The sequence below is a fragment of the Schistocerca nitens genome, chromosome 6 (genome assembly GCF_023898315.1).
Source record: "Schistocerca nitens isolate TAMUIC-IGC-003100 chromosome 6, iqSchNite1.1, whole genome shotgun sequence".
NCBI classification, from domain to species: Eukaryota; Metazoa; Arthropoda; class Insecta; order Orthoptera; family Acrididae; genus Schistocerca; species Schistocerca nitens.
This window is the reverse complement of record NC_064619.1, coordinates 452,487,027-452,506,719: the sequence shown is the minus strand read 5'-3', so window position 1 is coordinate 452,506,719 and position 19,693 is coordinate 452,487,027. Positions and strand designations below refer to the sequence as shown.

General features: G+C 39.0%; 1 protein-coding gene across 2 annotated transcripts in view; it reads right to left on the bottom strand.

Moving 5' to 3' along the window:
• Positions 1-1,510: 1,510 nt before the first annotated feature.
• The window catches only part of LOC126262444 (uncharacterized), a 46,661-nt gene continuing 28,478 nt past the window's right edge, over positions 1,511-19,693 (bottom strand). The window contains exon 4 of one of the 2 annotated variants that reach the window (XM_049959096.1): positions 1,511-2,416. In XM_049959096.1, coding sequence (XP_049815053.1) covers positions 2,286-2,416 — 131 coding nt within the window. In that variant the 3' untranslated portion in view covers positions 1,511-2,285. The remainder of the gene's footprint in view (positions 2,417-19,693) is intronic. The other variant, XM_049959095.1, reaches the window with a different exon arrangement.

Below are 19,693 nucleotides of genomic sequence, written 5' to 3'. Positions count from 1 at the left end.
AGTCAGCAAACAGAAATGATATCTCTGTTTCAAAAGAAGTGTTACAGGCCCTCTACTGTTTATAATCTACACAAATTATGCAGGAGACAATATGAGTAGCCCTCTTAAACTGTTTGCAGATGATGCTGTCATTTACCATCTAGTAAAGTTATCATATCAAACCCAAATGCATAATTATTTAGACAAAGTACATGTATTATACCAAAGTGGCAATTGGTCTTAAGGAATGGGAAGTGTGAGGTCATCCATATGACAAGCACCAAAAGGAATCCCTTAAATTTCAGTTACATGACAAATTAGCAATCTAAAGTCTGTCAATTCAACTAAGTACCTAGGGATAAAATTTATGAGCAATCTAAACTGCAACCATGACATAGATAATGTTGTGGGAAAGGTGAACTCAAGACTGCATTTTGGTTGCAGAACACTTATAAAATGCAACAAATCCATTAAAGAGACAGCCAACACTATGCTCGACCTTGCTCTGCTAGAGTATTGCAGTGATGTATGGGATCTTTGCCAGATAGGCTTGATGGAGGTTACTGAAAAAGTTCAAAGAAGGCCAGCCCATTTTGTATCATCTCTAAATAGGGATCAGAAGGCTTCATTTCCGTATTGCCGCTCCCAATGTATCACAGAATCGCTGTCACCATGTGCAAGGATTCCACTTTGTTGAGGCACGCTTTTACCTTCAGCTAGCAGAAGTTCCCACTTCTTCCAAAAGTTATTTCTGAAAATTGCTTTCTACAACAAAGAGACAGGTGCTTAGGAACTCCCAAATTAATTGTTGCTCATTTCAAGATAAGAAGTTGGGCTTTGTTTTAAAACCAAATGTATCGAGCTCCCTCACTTTACGGTATTCACTCATGTGAAGATTTTTCTGTGAGTCATCATCTACAGTTTTTACAAATTATTCTATTTTACTCCTATTTTTTCCTATTTCGTAAATGATACCTTGCTGATAACAAAAGCTTTAGAGATGGAAGTTGAAGGTTCAACATGGTCATAGCTTTTAATAAGTTCCTATTTATCAGTAAGAGTTAAAGTTTTATGCTTATGTTTAGCATTTCCACTTGTGCTTGTAATCACACAACTCTTTTCAACGCAAAAATTAAAACAGGACAATTAAGCCACATAGCAGAATTTAAACACACTAACAACATGAAAGGACCACTCTCAATAGCACATTTGCATTGGTGTGAGGCATGGGGCAGATGGGAGGAGGTGACTGTCGTGATAAATGTGTGCCTGTCTGTGTATGGAGCAAGCGCAGTGCCCAGCTCCAACGTGTAGCATTGGACTACCGAGCACATCAGACTGTCAAATGTCAGATTATTGCAAGCCTACTGTATTTTGTTTTGTCCTGACTTAAAATATCAGTCATTATGTAATTTATAATCAATATATATGATGATAATATTAATATTAATAATAATAATAATAATAATGCAGCTGGTAGGTACTTCATTGTTTTGCACCATGTGAAAGTTTTATTTATCAAATGAAAATGTGTCAAGTGATATAAAACAGAGTTAAAATGATTGCATGTAATAAATAATTATTACTTTCTACTTGAAAGCATTTTGTAAACTAAGATAAGAAAGAAATAACAAAGACAAACAGTATGTATATAATATGAAAATGATTGCACATTAGTTTTGCAAATAAATTTTGTAAAATAATTATAAGTCAGTGAATTTAATAAACATAATTGAATCTCTAGTCTTATATAATGATTGTAAAATTAAAATTTACAACAGCATAAAATTCATTGTCATTAAACTCATATTTAAAGATTATAAATAGGATGGCTGCTGTAACCACACAGCTTATTACCTCTGTCTCAGTTTTGACTCAGTCATGATATATTACTATCGCAGGGGGTTCGGTGGTTGTATAGCATAATATATAATATTCAGTTTTCAGTATTTTTATGTGACTTTCTAATAAACCCAAGAATTCACGTGAAGCAGGAATGTTTTTATTTGCATCTTTACTGATGTACAAAAAGCCCTACACAAGTGCTCAAGCTTAATGTGAAAATGTAATTAGGGCAGAGAATCATTGTATATCTTTTGACTGAGCCAAGTGTAGGATCATAGGTGTGTGTGTGTGTGTGTGTGTGTGTGTGTGTGTGTGTGTGTGTGTGTGTGTGCCCGGGCACGCGCGTGCGCATATACATATGTATATATTTCTGTAAGATGTAATAAAAAATATATTTTAATAGTCAGGTTACCTACAATGGTTTAACTAGAAAATTGCTTCACTAGCATTTGGCGTTTTTCTTAATGTTTCCTATCTCTGTGACGTTTGAATTGATTTCGGACACACACCAAGAATCCTTTTATATCATTTGACTGAGCCAAATGTTCTTGTAATTTCTTTTCTATTGGCAGATGTGTGTTCATATAAACCACTGTGGACAAAAAAATACATAACATTTAAGAATCGCAAACTGATGTGTATATATTTACGTAAAGTATAATATAAATTTTATGTATTGCACGAACATATTTTAATAGCATTTAACTATTTAAGTTTCCTGTGTGTTACCTATAATGGTTTAACCACAAAATAAGTTTCACACAACATTTTCCATTTTTTCATGTCAAAAGTTAATACAAAGTAGTGAAACTCTGCACCATTAAATTCTGTTGTACGTAAATAATAGTTGTATTACAGGACAACAATCTTTCAAGTATAATCTCCCTCTGTTTTAGTATGACAGTATGATCTTGAGATGGAGTCCATGTTCCAAACCTGAAAGGGTGAGTGCTCATAGGAGCAATTATCCATTTTGGATTTTAACTGGGGCAATAATTACATGTTTATCTGAGTCTGATCTGATTAACATAGCTATCAGAGAATCAAAAGATAACATCTGTCAGAGTTACCAGGAGGAATGTTTTTGGGCCCTATAAATTACCTGCTCAATTTTACTGGAAACCAAGAAATGATAGGTTGGATTTCCATAATCCCACAAGCTTTCGAGCTTTATAGCGTCAAGCTTTATAGCATCTAATATGAGCACTGATGATGTACTAGGGTTGCCCAGACAGTAATGCACCACATTTTTTTTCCTTCAACAATTCTTTATTGAACATAACGGGAATTACGCACATCAAAGAATGGTGTTTTATCTACACACCCTATTGTTTCACATAATCTCAATCCCATTCTACGGCCTTCCTCCAGTGCGAAAAAGGGGCATGTATGCCCTGTCGGTACCAATCCTTGTCTTGGTGGTGGAGCCAGTGCTTCACTGTGTGAATCGCCTCCTCAACGTCCTCAAAATGTTTTCCATGAATTGCATCCTTTAATGGCCCACACATGTGGAAGTCCAAGGGGGCTGGGTCAGGTGTGACAGCTGTGGACAGTCTCCCTGACCGCTGCAAATCGGGCAGCTCCACTGAACCGCCTTCTGATGACCTCATCCTAGATGCCCAGCAACTAACTGTACTTCTGTCAACGGCAGATGCTCCAATAGACTTTGCACAAGGGTTTGTGGAGAGAGAGAGAGAGAGAGAGAGAGAGAGAGAGAGAGAGAGAGACTGTGTGTGTGCGTGTGTGTGTGTGTCCAATGGCGAGGTAATCAGTACCCTTACACTTATGAAAAACAAATGTGGAGATGAACTAAAAGATTTGTACATGCATGCACTCGAAATGACCACACAGTCACTCTGTATCACATGCACTAAACCCAATTAGGAGGGAAGAGAGCTAATCAAGAAATTAAAACACAGAGAAAACAAAACACAGAAGAACTAAAAGAAAAGCACAGGGATATGCGACTGGCTGACCACTTACAAAAAACGAGGGTGAGCCAGCCACCCTTTGACACATTAAGAACATCTCCCTAAAATCTTGTTTAACATGTTGGACATTTCACAAAACTTTAAAATTCTAACCACATTCGTTTAATAATTACGTAAAATAGACAGCAGATCCACGTGTCATAGGGCTGTAGCCTATGCAAAGACAAGTAAGAAGGACCTTGTCTCACCAGCGTGGCTGGAAGGAAGTACTCCACGGCCGAGTTGAGGGCTTGATGACACGGAGCTTGTTATCTATCACTGTCAGCCACTTGTCTTTCCATCGACACACGACTTTGTTCCTCAACAGCAAGGTGATAGCATGCAGGGGGATAGCACACCGAAATACCATAGGACGCGACATGCCTCCTTGGCTGCTCGACCCGCCCTTTCATTCCCCGCAATTCCAATGTGCCCAGGTACCCAGCAGAAAGACACCTCCTTCCCCAGTCGTCGTAGCTGTAGGAGGACATGCTGTATATTAGGGATTACTGTATCTGCTGGGTACAAACGTTGGAGAGAGTACAGTGCGCTCAGAGAATCTGAGCAGACGAGAAATCTAAAACTGGGAGAACGTCTCATCTGCTCCAGTGCTCACGAGATCGCATATAATTCTGCGTCGAAGACGGTAAATTCTGAAGGCAGTCTGACCTTGAGGACATGATCCGGGAAAACAACAGAGCAACCACTAGGGTCCCCCTGCTTAGACCTACCCGTAAAAACAGCTACATGGTCGTGGTACTCAGATAAAACATCATCAGAGAATATCACATTAAAAACAGAAGCAGGAATGCTATCTCTCCTACACAATACCAAATCTAAAACCACTCTGCATCTCTCCAGCAACCAGGACAGCAGACAGTTAAAACCCTGGATTTGGGGTTGTACTGGCTCCACAACGAGTGACTTCAGCACACACACACACACACACTACACAGATCCAAAATGGCATCGTGGCTCATGGACAGTTGGTAAAAAGGCATTCCAGAGGTGGACGAGCAACAGTACCAGGTGTACTAGTATGAAATGGGCATGCTTTTTTTTTGTGGAAATGAAACACTAATTTTGAACTGAAAAGTAAAAACATTTTATTCAAAGTATGACCATGGCTTTCTATACATTTTGACCACCTTCCTGGCAATTTGTGGACACCACGCCAATAGAAATGTTCATCTTTTGAAGCAAACCAATCAGACAGCCAATTTTCGACTTCTTCGTAGGAATCAAAGTGTTCCTCAGCCAATACATGTCCCATTGATGAAAACAAATGGTAGTCTGAAGGGGCCTAGTCTGGTGAATACAGCGGGTGGGGTAGCAGCTTTATTGATGAGACAGACAATCTAACATCTCTGCTCATTCTTGTATATTCGAACAATTTGTATGGTGATCTCTGTAGTTGATGATACAAATATGAAATTCTCCATGAAGATACCTCCCCTCATGAACGTCATGCACAGCATTCCTATACCATCTCATTTTCGTAAGTAAAGCTAATTTTGTTGCCTTACTCTTGGGCTACAGCATTCTGCAGTTTAAGGACACTGTTTTATAGTAACAGCTGGTCAGCTCTAGTGGCCACATTGTAGCTGGAGATTGTCGCTTGCACACAGGGCTCCCAAGCATTCACTGTCAGTTGGTTTTGATGCTTCTGTAGAATGCGGCCTTAAAAAATAAAAGACTCCGATTCCCTCGAACATGTACTACAAACCACAATTTTAATTCACGAGCTGTTCATACAATACATCTTAAATACTGTGAATTGGAGAACACTTTCCAAAATATCACCACAGATGATGAAGATTTGGATGTACAGTAATTCATCAGTGCTTCTGGCTTGCTTAGCATTCTCAATAAAACTCAATTCCTTTTCCTGCTTTGCCTTTACAAAGAAATCTTTACCTATATTGACCATCTCTGTGCACTGCTTCAATACAAAACTGCAAATGTGACATGCGGCAAAGTCTTACACACCCCAGTGTAATGCATGCAGCAACTGGAGTTTCCAAGGATGCAACACTGGATAGATGACCACTCAACAACTTTGCTCGTCTGTGGCAAGCACGAGGACCTCCTGGACAACTAGGAACCAATCCCCTAGCAGAAAAACATGTACACCACACAGAATCTGCTACCGAAGGAGTGCACTCAGGCCAACGTGTCTGGACAGTGGAAATGGTTTTCTGCAGCAGTGGCAGCTACAACCTCCAGCACAATCAAAGGAAAAACCAAGCAATGTTTGCTGAAAGGTACCATCCAAACCAAGAACTAGAGCCTTCTGTCAATTTAACTCCGAATGGGGCCAACCCACAACAGTAATTGCTGAGAAAGAGAATTGCAACTTACCTCTGCGACCAGTGGGCAGTCCAATCCAGTAACCCACAGCAGTAGCTGAATAAGGAAACTAGGGTATTGTCGTCGTTGATGAATAACAACTACGCTCCATGCTAGCACCTCCTTTTCCATTTGTGAGTAGTTATGTTGCACCGCAAAAAGTATCTTAAATGCTTGAGTGATGGGCTGCTTGGTGCCACCTGACTTCCGAAGGGACAGAACCACATCAACACCAGACTGTGATTCATCAACAGTTTACCTGGCATAAAAGAAGCCAAACAGAAAGCAGAATACAAACAGCTTGAGAGACTGAAATTCCTGTTGCCAATCCAGACCACATGAACTTTGTGGAAGGGCATCAAGCACATGATCCAAACAACGCACCAGCTTGCAACAAAGGCCATTTTCCAGAAGGTATTGGAAAACTGCCTGAAGATTTCAGAAATGCTCCTCTCGTGTATAGACTGATGCTCAGATGATGTGGTAGTTTACACAACAGGGAATGTCCTGAATCAACTCCTCGAAGTATTGTTGATAAATTCCCAGCACAGATGAGATTCCAAAAGACAAGAATTTGAGTGGTAAAGCTCAAAGCAAGTGTTGTGCACAAAGAAATTCCAAGAAGATGCTTCAAACAGCAGCCACAGATATGCATCGCCCAAGTTGATGTGTGAACAATACTGACCTCCTTACAATTTTGCTAGCAACTCCTCTGGCCACAGAACTTGATATGAATCTGCAACACAATGTGAGCTGGCTGGCTGACTGTTTAAAATCATCTAAAAATTGCACGATGCTGTCTGGTTTCTGGATCACCATTAAATGGGTGGCCCACCAACTCAACAAAATAGGAGAAGCCCACTGACACGATAAAATAGGAGAAACAACACTGAGGTCCTGCCAATGCTGCGACTCAGTCTTGACTGTCACAAACGGCAAAGGGTATAGGGCAGGGACAACAAAAGTTAGGTATCAACAATTACTTAAGTGAGATGTCTGTCTCGAAATTTTCTGCCCAAGCCACGGCATTCACAAACAGCAGGTCTTAAGACAATACCATGGAATCCAAATCTGAAAAGGGGACCACTGAGACTTTTATCAACTACCCTGAAGCCAAAATGGAAAAGGGTCTAACTGAAAAAAATTTTGCCCAAACTGTGAATTTACTGCTAACAATATAAGTTGCCATTCCACATTTTTATAACAAGCAAAGTTGCAGAACCGCTACCTCAAAGGAATTCACTGTTCACTGTAAGACACAACTTGATGTAGTGGCTGCCGCAGCACAGGGCAGCCCAAGAGTGTGTACGTATCTATGTTAATAAGGCTGACCTTTGCTGCTGTGTTAACCTGCCAAACAGTCGACTATCCACTACCAATGACAGCACAATATGCTGTAGCAATGCTTAGGGGGATCTGAGACGGCCTCCGAGTCCAGGGGAAACACTGGAGACTTTGACATCTGTCCCACAGCTTGCTGTCACAAAACTGTTGCAAAATGACATATTTTGCAGCAGACCTCACAAAAAGTCGGCATTCCTGTAGAAAATGCGCTAAATGACAATCAGGACACAAACACCGGTGTGCCCATTGAGTGGGAATAGGTACAAAAGGAAAGTGACAAAGAACCTGACAAAGGTTCTGAGTGCGGATTACGACATTTTGATTAACAGGTACTCACCAAGCTTGGCGTGGGCAACGACAGGCAGTGCTGTGAAACCTCTGCACTCTAATCGTCAATGGCATCAACACACAGCATTCAAGTGGAAGGTAAGGACACTGAGCTCACCAAATGGTGCACTATTAGATCACTACAAAGCACATCTAACTTTGCCATCTGCCAACTGCAAAAAGTATGTCCCACACCACTCCCATAAGTTCATGTGAGTCAGCACTCTTAGTGACTTTGGCTTTAGAAGGATCGAAAAAGGCAATCTCAGGGGGAGGAGAGGGACTGGTCTGAGATAGCTGAAATCAGCATAAGAACTGCCGGGAAAGACTTATCACCGCCAACAACTAAACACCCAAGTGTCTCTCCCCATGCCATGCTTCACGTGCTCCCTCTGTAACAGCATTCTGTACTGTTCCGTTTTGATAACTAAGCCTGCTCATCTGCACGCATCTCTACATCCGCTGACAGGCATACTAAAAGAAGCTCAAACGCTACCCTGTGAGGAATTCGTTTGGAAAGTATAAGAACTTTTTGAAGTTCAGATTCAAGCAGCTGCTGTATGTTCCAAACTTTTTGAAACACATCATCATAGTAAACAGTCTTACAAAGAAATGGATCGCTGAACCCCCAGGGCATGACTAGAAACAGTACATTCAACTGCACTTGTGGAGCTTCTTTTCAAGATGAAATGCTTCATGATGCCGTTATTCAGAATCTTGTGGACCACAGAATACGTGTTGAGATTCTTAAGTGTCACAATCCTTGTCTCAATTATGTAACCAAAGGTAGGAAGTATAATAGGCTGCAGAATTTGTGCCTGTTGGCAAAACACTCACCGCAACTAGTTCTACACAGTCACCCCCCGCATAGCTCATGCTGACGACAGCTGCAAGCCAATTAACCAAGTCTCCGCGCATGCACAAAAAGTGAAAGGCTCTGTCTCTCACACAATAGATTCTTCTGAAAGTCATGAATGACAGCCATATTCACAGAACAAACCATATACTATTCATATCTTTACAGATCTGCAATCAAACTGTACCATTTCAGTTATATAGTGGTGCTTCAATCACATTGATTAATCACACTGCTTAAGGGGAGCCGGAGGTGCCTATGCTGCCCATGTTAAAATCACTAAGTTTGAGGAACATTTATGAATAAACTACCAAATAGAAGAATTTGAATTTTTTTTTACATATAGAGTGGTTTAGTATTGCAGTTATGACAGATGAATTTTGGAGTATCTTTTCTAGTTTCATTCCAATTATTTTTTTTATTAATGACCCAATTTTTTTACAAATAATTGCTTTATAATTAAGCTGAAATGAAACTACTGAACATATTGCCAAATGGCTGTGTTACAATGTAAGTTTGACCACTAGGAGTGCTGTATAAAAATTTCATCTCTCTAGCTTGAGTGGATTTTGAGAAAATGTTCCTTATATTCGAAAAATTCTAATTTACGGGAAATGGCTATCAAAGTTTCTCAATACATTCCTGGACTATAGGATGGATTATCAGGGTCTTCTTCATCCTCCAAAAGTTTCCTCTTCTGTCTTCTTTTCTGGCCTGTTGTTCCATCATACTTCATATGCCTTTCTCTTCTTTCTGCTCCTCTTTTCCTTTCTCTGTCAATATTTCTTAGTGCTCGTACAGTGCTCACCCCAGCTGTAAATCCTTATGCCTTCAGAACTTCACACTTCACACTGTTCCCTTGGTTGTAGGTCGCTATTGCATCATAAATGCCAAAGTGCAGTGTTTTTATGCTTACAAACACCCTTTTAGGAATCACTTTCCAAATCAAATTGTTTACGCTCTCATTATGATTCTGCGTCTTTCCATGTAGACATTTGTGTAACAATTCTGGCTGTGCTAAGTCATGAAAAATTGGTTTTATTGCTTTTATCACAGCTGCTGGCAAACCATGTTTGTGATCATAGTCCTTTTTTTCATTATATTTGCACCAAGAATCTTTTTGGCACAGGCTGTGTTGAGGCTATTCATTTTAAGAGGCAGTATGAAGGAACAATGCCCACACTGCTTTTCGCATGTCACTAACATTACTAGTATTTTGCCTTATAGCATACCCATAGTATGCTCGTACAGTGCTCACCCCAGCTGTAAATCCTTATGCCTTCAGAACTTCACACTTCACACTGTTCCCTTGGTTGTAGGTCGCTATTGCATCATAAATGCCAAAGTGCAGTGTTTTTATGCTTACAAACACCCTTTTAGGAATCACTTTCCAAATCAAATTGTTTACGCTCTCATTAGGATTCTGCGTCTTTCCATGTAGACATTTGTGTAACAATTCTGGCTGTGCTAAGTCATGAAAAATTGGTTTTATTGCTTTTATCACAGCTGCTGGCAAACCATGTTTGTGATCATAGTCCTTTTTTTCATTATATTTGCACCAAGAATCTTTTTGGCACAGGCTGTGTTGAGGCTATTCATTTTAAGAGGCAGTATGAAGGAACAATGCCCACACTGCTTTTCGCATGTCACTAACATTACTAGTATTTTGCCTTATAGCATACCCATAGTATCTCTGTAGACGTTCAATCACCTCATCAGTAAGCCTGCCTCTCCCTCCTATTGTCTTTCCATCACTGAGCTTACTTGAACCCAAAGTTTGTTTGAGCCTTCGAAGCCGTGCATCCATACGCTTTTGCACATGCCCAATGCATTCCAACTTTTCAACTACAAATTCATTTCCATATGGTTTCAGTTCCTCTATAGTCTTGAAACCTTTGGAGTCACCATCCCCAAGGTAGTATTTGTACCTAATGTTGTATCTGGGAACTGAACGTTCAAAAATTTGTTTCACTCCATCCACTTCCATTGCTCCACTTGATCCACTAAAATTTGCCTCACAGGTTCCACTGTGCTCTCCTTTGATTTTATTTTTGCACCTACAATGTTTTGATAATATTGCAACATCTACCACTTTTGCATTATCACCACACATAGCAGTTACAACCCCATTCAGCGATTTATGATCCCTCTTTTGCCAGGAACCATCTAATGCCACTACCAAATCCCTAGAACCATCGTTCATTTCTACAGACTCCTCCACTGCTTCCTTCATGGTTTTCAAAGCCACATCTTCAACAGAGGATCCTACCAGTTCACAGTAGTACCCAAATTTGCTTGGAGGCGATGGCAAGTTCATAATACCACAAAACAGTTTACCAGCAGTAGACCCTTTTCCAATGGATCGAAGACCATACACAAGTCGAACATTCACATCAAAATCTCTAGATCGTCCATTTTCACCAAAGAGACTGGCATGTGAATTGTAGAAAGTCACTTGATACTTGCAACATGCACAGATTATCTTCATCTCACAAGCTAAACCAAAGTGCTTTGTTATCTCTAGTCCCACTCCTACACTTGAACACATTTTGCACAGAACACTTTCTTTCAGCACAGAAGATAATAATCCAATATTCAGTACTTCGTTGATATCATCACTGTCACTAACATATTCAAAAAATCTGTCCCTTCCACCAGTCAGCTTCTTGCTAGAAGATGTCACAGGGCTATGGCCAGCCATGTGTTGCTTAGCAAAAGAACGCACTGTTTCAGTAATTGTAGTATCGCAACTTGGTATTAGTGTTAATTTTCTTTTCCCTACGTTCTTCCTCTTCTTATATACACGGTTACTAAAACGTGGCATCGTAACCATAACAACGCTTTACACAATAAGTATAATACTACCAACAACAGGCGCAACACTGAACTAATTCGAAACGGTAAACAGCAAAGAGACGATGTTCCGCGCTCTTAGCGCTTCATTTGTCACAGAAAACAATGTAGCCAACCCTCGCACACTCGCTGTATGTGTAACATAAGGCGCTGTATGCGTAACAGGCCGAGAAAATCCCAAGCAGTTCGCCAGGAAGTCACGAGAGGGTGTTAGATGCATTCAGCGGCCGCCCATTTCCACTGCAGGCGTGGGGGAAAATGGTAATAACTCCACTTCTAGGACGAGTAGAACAATAATTCAAAGTTTACAGTAAAGAGGAATGTTCCAATTAATTTTCGGTAGGAAAAAAAAAAAATTGTAATTTTTTGGATTTGACCACCTCTGGCTCCCCTTAAAGGCAACTGGAACACACTCAGCTCATGTGTGCACCTCACAACCCACAACAGACACAGTCATTTTTCTAAGAACATGCATTTTGCAAGGAAAACAATGAAATAATACAACTACATCAGTGCCATTCACAGTAGTTCAATCATGATCGAGTCGCAATATTTCTGGCATGGATGCAGTTGATTTGTTTGAATTAGATATTCAGTACTACGTGCACACTATTGATGTACATGTTTCCCATGCCAGCATTCATCAATGTGGACATTTGTTCATCAGCACATTGTGCCTTGCAAAGAATAATTTTCAAGCAGACATTAAACTCAAGTTATACCAGCACATCTGGTGCCTCCCGCCATTTGCAATCAAGCTGCTTCCGAACTCAAAAGGTTGGAACAAATTTGTGTGTTTAAACATATTCCTGCTCATCAATGGGCACCTCATCTGGTTATCACCAAAACACCTATGGTGTAAAAATCCCCCTTTCTAATCGGCAGGAGAATGCAAACAATCATTTCATAAGTTGAAAAATGCATTGCCTAGTCACCCATGCATTATTCGTTTCAACCTGCAACAACCAGCAGTGCTTGCAGTTGATGCAATAGGGGTGGTTTTATCTCAAAAGGTTGGAAACAGTGAATGATCCACAAAATTTGCATCTATGATGTTGACCATCGCCCAAGTCAACTACAGTCAGCTGGAAAAGGAAGTCTTAGCACGGCGCGGACGTCTGGTGGAGACATGGGGCTGTTTCACATCACCTCCATGTTAACAAATTAAGCAAATCGCATAGAGGTGGTGTGGCAGGAATGTACCTCTTTGTGGTCCATGCCATGTCTGTTTGTCACCACATGTAGTATACCAAAGGGACATGTGGCGGAGATGTCCAAGTGGTGCACTGCTGTTCTCATTAACTCTATCATGCACGAATTATCAACCCAACATTGAAAATAATTTCTAATACATTATTTGGTTCCTTAAGACCTATCTTACACAGACTTCATCATAATTTATCTAAATAATAATAATAATAATAATATAAATAATAATAATAATAATAATTTCATAGAACAACAGCAAGGCATCCTCATATGAGGACAAAGAGCACAAAAACTACAACTTTTACACAGAACATTTATTAGTAATATCAAAGAATACATGAAGAGTGTGCACTATTAGAACACTTATCAGTAATATCAAACAATACACGAATAGTGTGCACTATTTTGTCGACAATGAAATTGTTTGATGCTCTCAGGGCACACAGCAACTTTACACTTTTCACAAATGTAACGGGTTTTACGACGGCAGTCCCAATCATGACACCTGTTGACATTGGAACCACCTGACTTCGCTGGCCAGTGTGATCCACCATCGAAGCATAATTCATTGGGTACCGCATGACAGGCTCTCTTTTTTGATTGTACAGACAGTAATGGGCTTTCATCTGAAGGCCAGCCTCTACTCTTTCCTGTAATCTCTGCTTTCACTTTGTATATTAGCCCAGAAGCGACTCTACTTTTGAATGCTAACAAATCCATATTTTCTTTTTCACTCATCCTCCAGAGTATCCATGCATTTACTACAGTCAGATTTAGCATGTGGTAGAAAATCCTCAGCACCACCTAAGATTTCTGGTGTCATTTCTATAGAGGGCCACCAGAGAATCCATTAGGTCAACTCCTCCAATGCAGTAGGGTCTTTTGATCTCTATAAACTTCCTTTCCTTTCGAGAAAATCAGGTAGCAACACCTTCAGGTTCTCTTCCAGCATATGACGATACAACGGTTACAGGTGAATTGTCAATCCATCTCATGACAGTAACGCCTTCTGTTGATGTCACTACTGAGGAACTGCCACGTCTCTTCTTCTGTAATTCTTTCGCCAACTTCAGTCTGTTATTGCGAATGGTACCAACATACCATATGTTTAGCTCTTTCAGTTTTAGCACCAAGGGAATGCTACTGAAGAGACTGTCAACATAGACTTTGTGGTTCTTTCCATGAACGTCATGACACATGGAGCACAAAATCTCCTGCTGCCCCACATTCAGAGATATTACTGTGTCCTCCTCCACTGCACTGAAACAGTTCGAAGCAATAAACATAACCATACACACCTGCACGCACCCACATTTTGTAGCCCCATTTCTTGGGCTTTTTGGGAAAGTACTGCTTCAATGATGATGTCCCTTTGAATGAAATCACCATCTCAACACCACTGTGAAATTCTTCAGGTTTGAGAGCCTTGTGATAGTTATCAAGCAGGGCTTCCAAAATTGATTGTAATCAGATAGCTTTGTCAGGATTGTCGGGAGGAATTTTAGAAACATCTTTGAAATGTAGGAAACGGCACAGTTCTTCATATCTCCTGTGCGACATAGCACCAGCAATCAAGTTCATGCGTGCCAGTTTCCTCAGACCAATACTGTCGTATTCTTGGATATCTCAAGTAAGTCATTATGAATGTTCAAATGGCTCTGATCACTATGGGACTTAACATCTTAGGTCATCAGTCCCCTAGAACTTAGAACTACGTAACCCTAACTAACCTAAGGACATCACACACATCCATGCCCGAGGCAGGATTCGAACCTGCGACCGTAGCAGCCCCGCGGTTCCGGACTGCAGCACCTAGAACCGCACGGCCACCGCGGTCGGCATTACGAGTGTTATTCCAAAATATATCTTCAGTTGAGAAACAGAAGTAGAGAAATATTTTTTTCCTTTCTGATGCACATATAAGTTGGTCTGCACAACTACTGCAGCTATGAGTTTCTTTGGAAATAGCACCATAAAGAAATCAAGGGGACTTTCTCCAGTAATGCACAGTTTTGCTTTTCCAGTAAATGGAGGCACAACAACTGACTTTTCCAATTCACTGAACCAAGTCACATGTCTTTTAGGACATTTTGTTGATATTCCTGGTTCAGAAGGATCTCTTCAAATTTAACTTTCAACCTCAGTATGATTTGTTGCACTTGTTTCATTGTTGGGAAAATTTTCATTGTCAGTGTCACTTGTTTCTGAAGATATATTACAAGTAACAGTGATGAGGTCCACTTCAAATGATGGGTCACTGTCAGAGTCATCACTCCAACCCAAATCATCTTCTGAGTCAGCTCCCAAAACTTGTAGAATTTCCGCATCACTTATAATCTGGCGAAAGTTCTTACTTAGTTCTTTATTTGAACAAATTCTATCGACCTCTAATATCTCGGCTGATGAATGCAGCCTGTCTGTCATCGTAAAGGAATAATATAGATTTACTCACTTTTTGGAAAATAACTATAATATCATGTACACATATCGAACTAATTTTCTGATTTTTGCCTACAGCCACTATCTATGTTAGTATATATCAAAACTGACTACGTGACCGAATGCTACATACAGTAAAATAAGGTACTATAAAACAGAGGAGAAAAACGACAATATTCTGTATATACTGAAGACAGTAGTGTAAAGTCATCTTGGCAGATAAAGTCCTCAAATGATGACACAAGTAATTTTTATGAAAAACATTTATACGATTTAGATGTCTGCAAAAAGTGTCAAATAATTTGTAATATTTATAATAACACATAGCTCTCCAGAGACAGCAGTACTTTTCTCACAGAACAATGTCAAACTTTCACAACACAGCTCCGTGATTATACCAAAAATGGAGTGACAAATCTAAGGTTCCCACGTGCCAACCACCAACACTGCCATCTAGGAGACATTTTTGCAACTATTATAAGTCCTCATATGAGGTGCCTGTGCTTTTACGATCACCTCAGATGTGAATGATGACAAAAATGACCCGAAATTTAAGTGTGCTCATTTGAGGACATGACGCACAAGATGGTTAATTTGGAGTCATCCTATGTGCCTCAAAAATAAATAAATAAGAAACTATGTACATGAAGCAAAGCTACGTCGACTTGTGTACATTGTTTCTAAGTAAAATTTTTATCACATAAAAATTTAAAAACCACTGTTTTGGGATTTGTTCATGTTCTCTACAATGCAGTCTTTCTCATTCAATTTTGAAGAAACTATCCAAAAAGTTTTTTTGACATCATAGAGTCTGACATCACAACTTGATAATGCACTGGATTTATTTCCATTATTGTCAGTCATTATTTTGTAACTTCCCAAATATGTAAACTATTGGGCATATTTGGGAAAGTTTGCAGTGAAGAATAGTGGCTGGCCAGTTTATGTTTGGTGGGTTTTAGAACATAGCAATAGAGGTAGACAATCATAAATCCAGCAGCAGAGCTGGCTATATACTGTATACGTAACTTTTTCTTGCCTAGCTACCAGTTTCATTCACGAAACATTCAATAACTATTTTTGCTCACATACTGTTGAACAAAAGGCATGTGTTTCAGCAATCAATGAATGAAAAATGGCTTTTACTACTGATATATCTTATTGACGTATCTAAAGTATTCTGTGTTCTACTATTTCATGCATACCTAATTGGGCTTTCTTAATGCAGGCAGTGCACATGAGGTAAAATGCCATTTTACGGATTTTTGTAACAGTTTAAAAAAAAAGGCACTACATTTTATTTTCCCAAACAAATGACGCCGAATCTGTGCAGTTACAATATTGTGCTGCTCAAACACTCGAGTTTTTCTGTGTTACTTATTGCAGATATAGAAACCTTATTTCGAGAAAGTACAACACTGGTCAAAATACATAACATTTATTTGAATACATATCTGCACAAACGGCAACAGAAGATAAGGAAAAATTTAAGACTATTCCTGTTGCAGCTGCACTAAATACGTACAGTCAGCATTACTTTTTCTGTCCTCAATCACTGGGTTCCGACAGATGTGCAAATCTACTATTCACTTTTTACTTGCTCATTGAAAATTCATTTTATCAACTGGGATATGCTGGCACTTCTCAAGTATGGCTTTCTTCTCACAACTTTTTACTGGCAGAATAGGGTATTTTGACTGTTTTCTGGAAATTGTCTTAAATGATTAATTACATCATTTTATGCTCCTACCACACTTTTCCCCCCTCTCAAATTTGAATGTTCTTTTATAAAAATGGAAATGAAATTCAAATAATTTTAAAGCCCACTAAAACGCTCCAATCGACTCATGTGTCTGTGATGTCACTGGCTAGCTCACTGCTCCTACTGCCATAATGCTAATTCAGTGATGTCTTGTTTTGTGATTTACACTTCAGAAAATGTGTTACAAATGGTGTGTGGTACCATACTGCACAAATACATGTTTGAAAACTTCTAAAAAGTTGTTTTTGAGTGTTCCAGAGAATAAGATGCGTAAAATGTGGTTGCACTTTACCGGCAAATTGCCACCACGATGACACACAAGTCCAGTTAGTGAACTAAAAATATGTTGCACAGTGAAGTTAACATTAACTTGCCTCCGATATATGCTCTCCCACTGTTACAATGAAAGATTGCGTGATTCAACGAAATTAAACACTTAGTGAAAATTGTCATTTTACCCAACTACTTTTAATAACTTTACTTATGTCTTGACCACACTTTTATTTTTCATCACAAGTTTGCACTTAGTCTCATCCTCGAGAATGTATCTACTGTTTTATGACTCTCATAGTAATGCCTTTAAAAATGACAGAAAATCAAAACGTGTAAGATTGATGAAAAACAAAAGTGTGTTCAAGACATGAGTAAAGTTATTAAAAGTGTATCCAGATGGCCACGTCATCTCATAGAATTTTCACGCAGATTGCAGCTGTTATCCAACGACACCTCAGTTGTTCAGTAGTTAGAGCGGTAGACCATCAAATTTTGTAGGACAATGTCCATAGATCGCAGGTTCAAATCTATCCTGAAAGAATATTCTTAACTTATTTGTAAAACGACTCGACAGTCCTCTGATGTGAAAACCAAATCACACTTACAAAACTTCATCACACTGATCAGAAACAGAACATTGTTGTGTTTTCTTTGCTGTTTACATGCCCTTACATTTGCAATTGCCGTTAACACACATCACTTTCAAAAAGATATTTTCTAGCTAATGTGACCACATACTTTATACTTTATTAGAAACAATGTTTTTATCTTCGAACTGTCCAGTTAGAATCCTTATTGTTTAAACTTTTGCAGTTTCATCATCTTACATAACGATGAAGTAAGTCTGCTTCAGATGTTAACATCAGTTTACACTCACTAACATCACACCCCTTATGTTTGTATCATCTGCATGTTGTATACACTTTATATCTCTGATGTTGTAAACACTTTATATTGCTCCGTATAACCTCATCGTTCTACATCTCTTTGTACTATGGGAGTGTGGTTATATCTTCAGTATTGGCAATGCTTTCCAAAAACATCAACTGTCTGTTCGCAAAATAAACGCATTTATCTTCTGTTGTCCATTTCTGAGACTAAGACTAATGTCAAATTATATATAAAAACATCCCACAATCAAAACAACTTCTACATCTGCTTTTGCTAATGCTATTTTCATATTTCACGTAAAACTTTTAAAAATGTATAATGCTTCCAGGATTTGATCATATGACCTCTTTATTTGCAGTCTGATGCGCTATTCATTACGCCACCAAACACCTGCTATAGGCTGTCTCCCTGCTGAGTTTCTACAACATAGGAAATCAGCAATACGTTTTGCCAAGAATAATTTTATTGTGCTTTGGGTCACAGCTCATGACTGACAGTTGACAATCTAGTTACAATATACCCATTTGCCAAAGTTCTACAATTCTTTTGTTATGAGCAAGTTTAATGCTGCAGGGAGCAGAGAACATAATGTCTGTCACTGCACATTTCACCGCTCAAAATGGGTGGGGCATAAATACACAAAGTTTCGCTAGGCTTCCATTATCAGCGTTCATAGAATTCCTTTCCATTGTTACTTAAAAATTATAATTGCACTTTCCGTCACTAAACAGTTAAACTGTTTGCAAAAACATTACGTAAAACCCTAGCAACTTCGGCTAACACTCCTTAACAAACATATAGCTTCGTCTTACTCATAGCCTGTGATGCCACCAGAACATCGGGTAATAACAGAGATTTTCGATCATGTAGCCAGATCTTGATATTTAATGATTTTTGAGCTTTAATTACGTAACAATAACAAGATATTTTGTGAGAATATTAGCTATAAATGTTATTTATATGTTATAATCAATCAGAATAACAACAATCAGAACCATATTTTTGACACAGGAAAATATGCCTTTTTATCACACAAGATATAGAAAACTTAACATTATCTTTTCTGGACATTATGACTTTCCTTTCTCCTTAGTGTAGCAGATCTATCATATGACAAGTGTAGCCAGACATACTGTTACTTTGAATGAGGTTGTGTGCCACCCTTGGTCTAGTGCATTAAGATACCTGAAATCCTCTGGTTCTATCTTACACGGAAGGGATTTGTTGTCCTTGACACTGGCAATGACTGGAATCAAGTTGTCTGGCAGAGGGGACATTTTGTTACTCACTATCAGGGCTAAATCTCTATAATGTGGTACAAAACTACACCCTGTAACAAAGATTTCTGGTCTACTACTGTGAGATATTTATGAGTGATCAGATTTTGGGAAAGAGTCCTAATACTCTGAACATCTCACAAAATATTCAAGTGAAGATTCAAATGAAAATCACACAAAAAAACATTCTAGTTTCATTACTCTTCTCTGTATGCTGTGCTTCACTTTTTTCAATACAATACACTTTTGGTACATTCTGTAAAAGTGCTGGAAATGTTCGGATTACACGTTCAGTTTTTTCATTATGTTGAATGCGCCA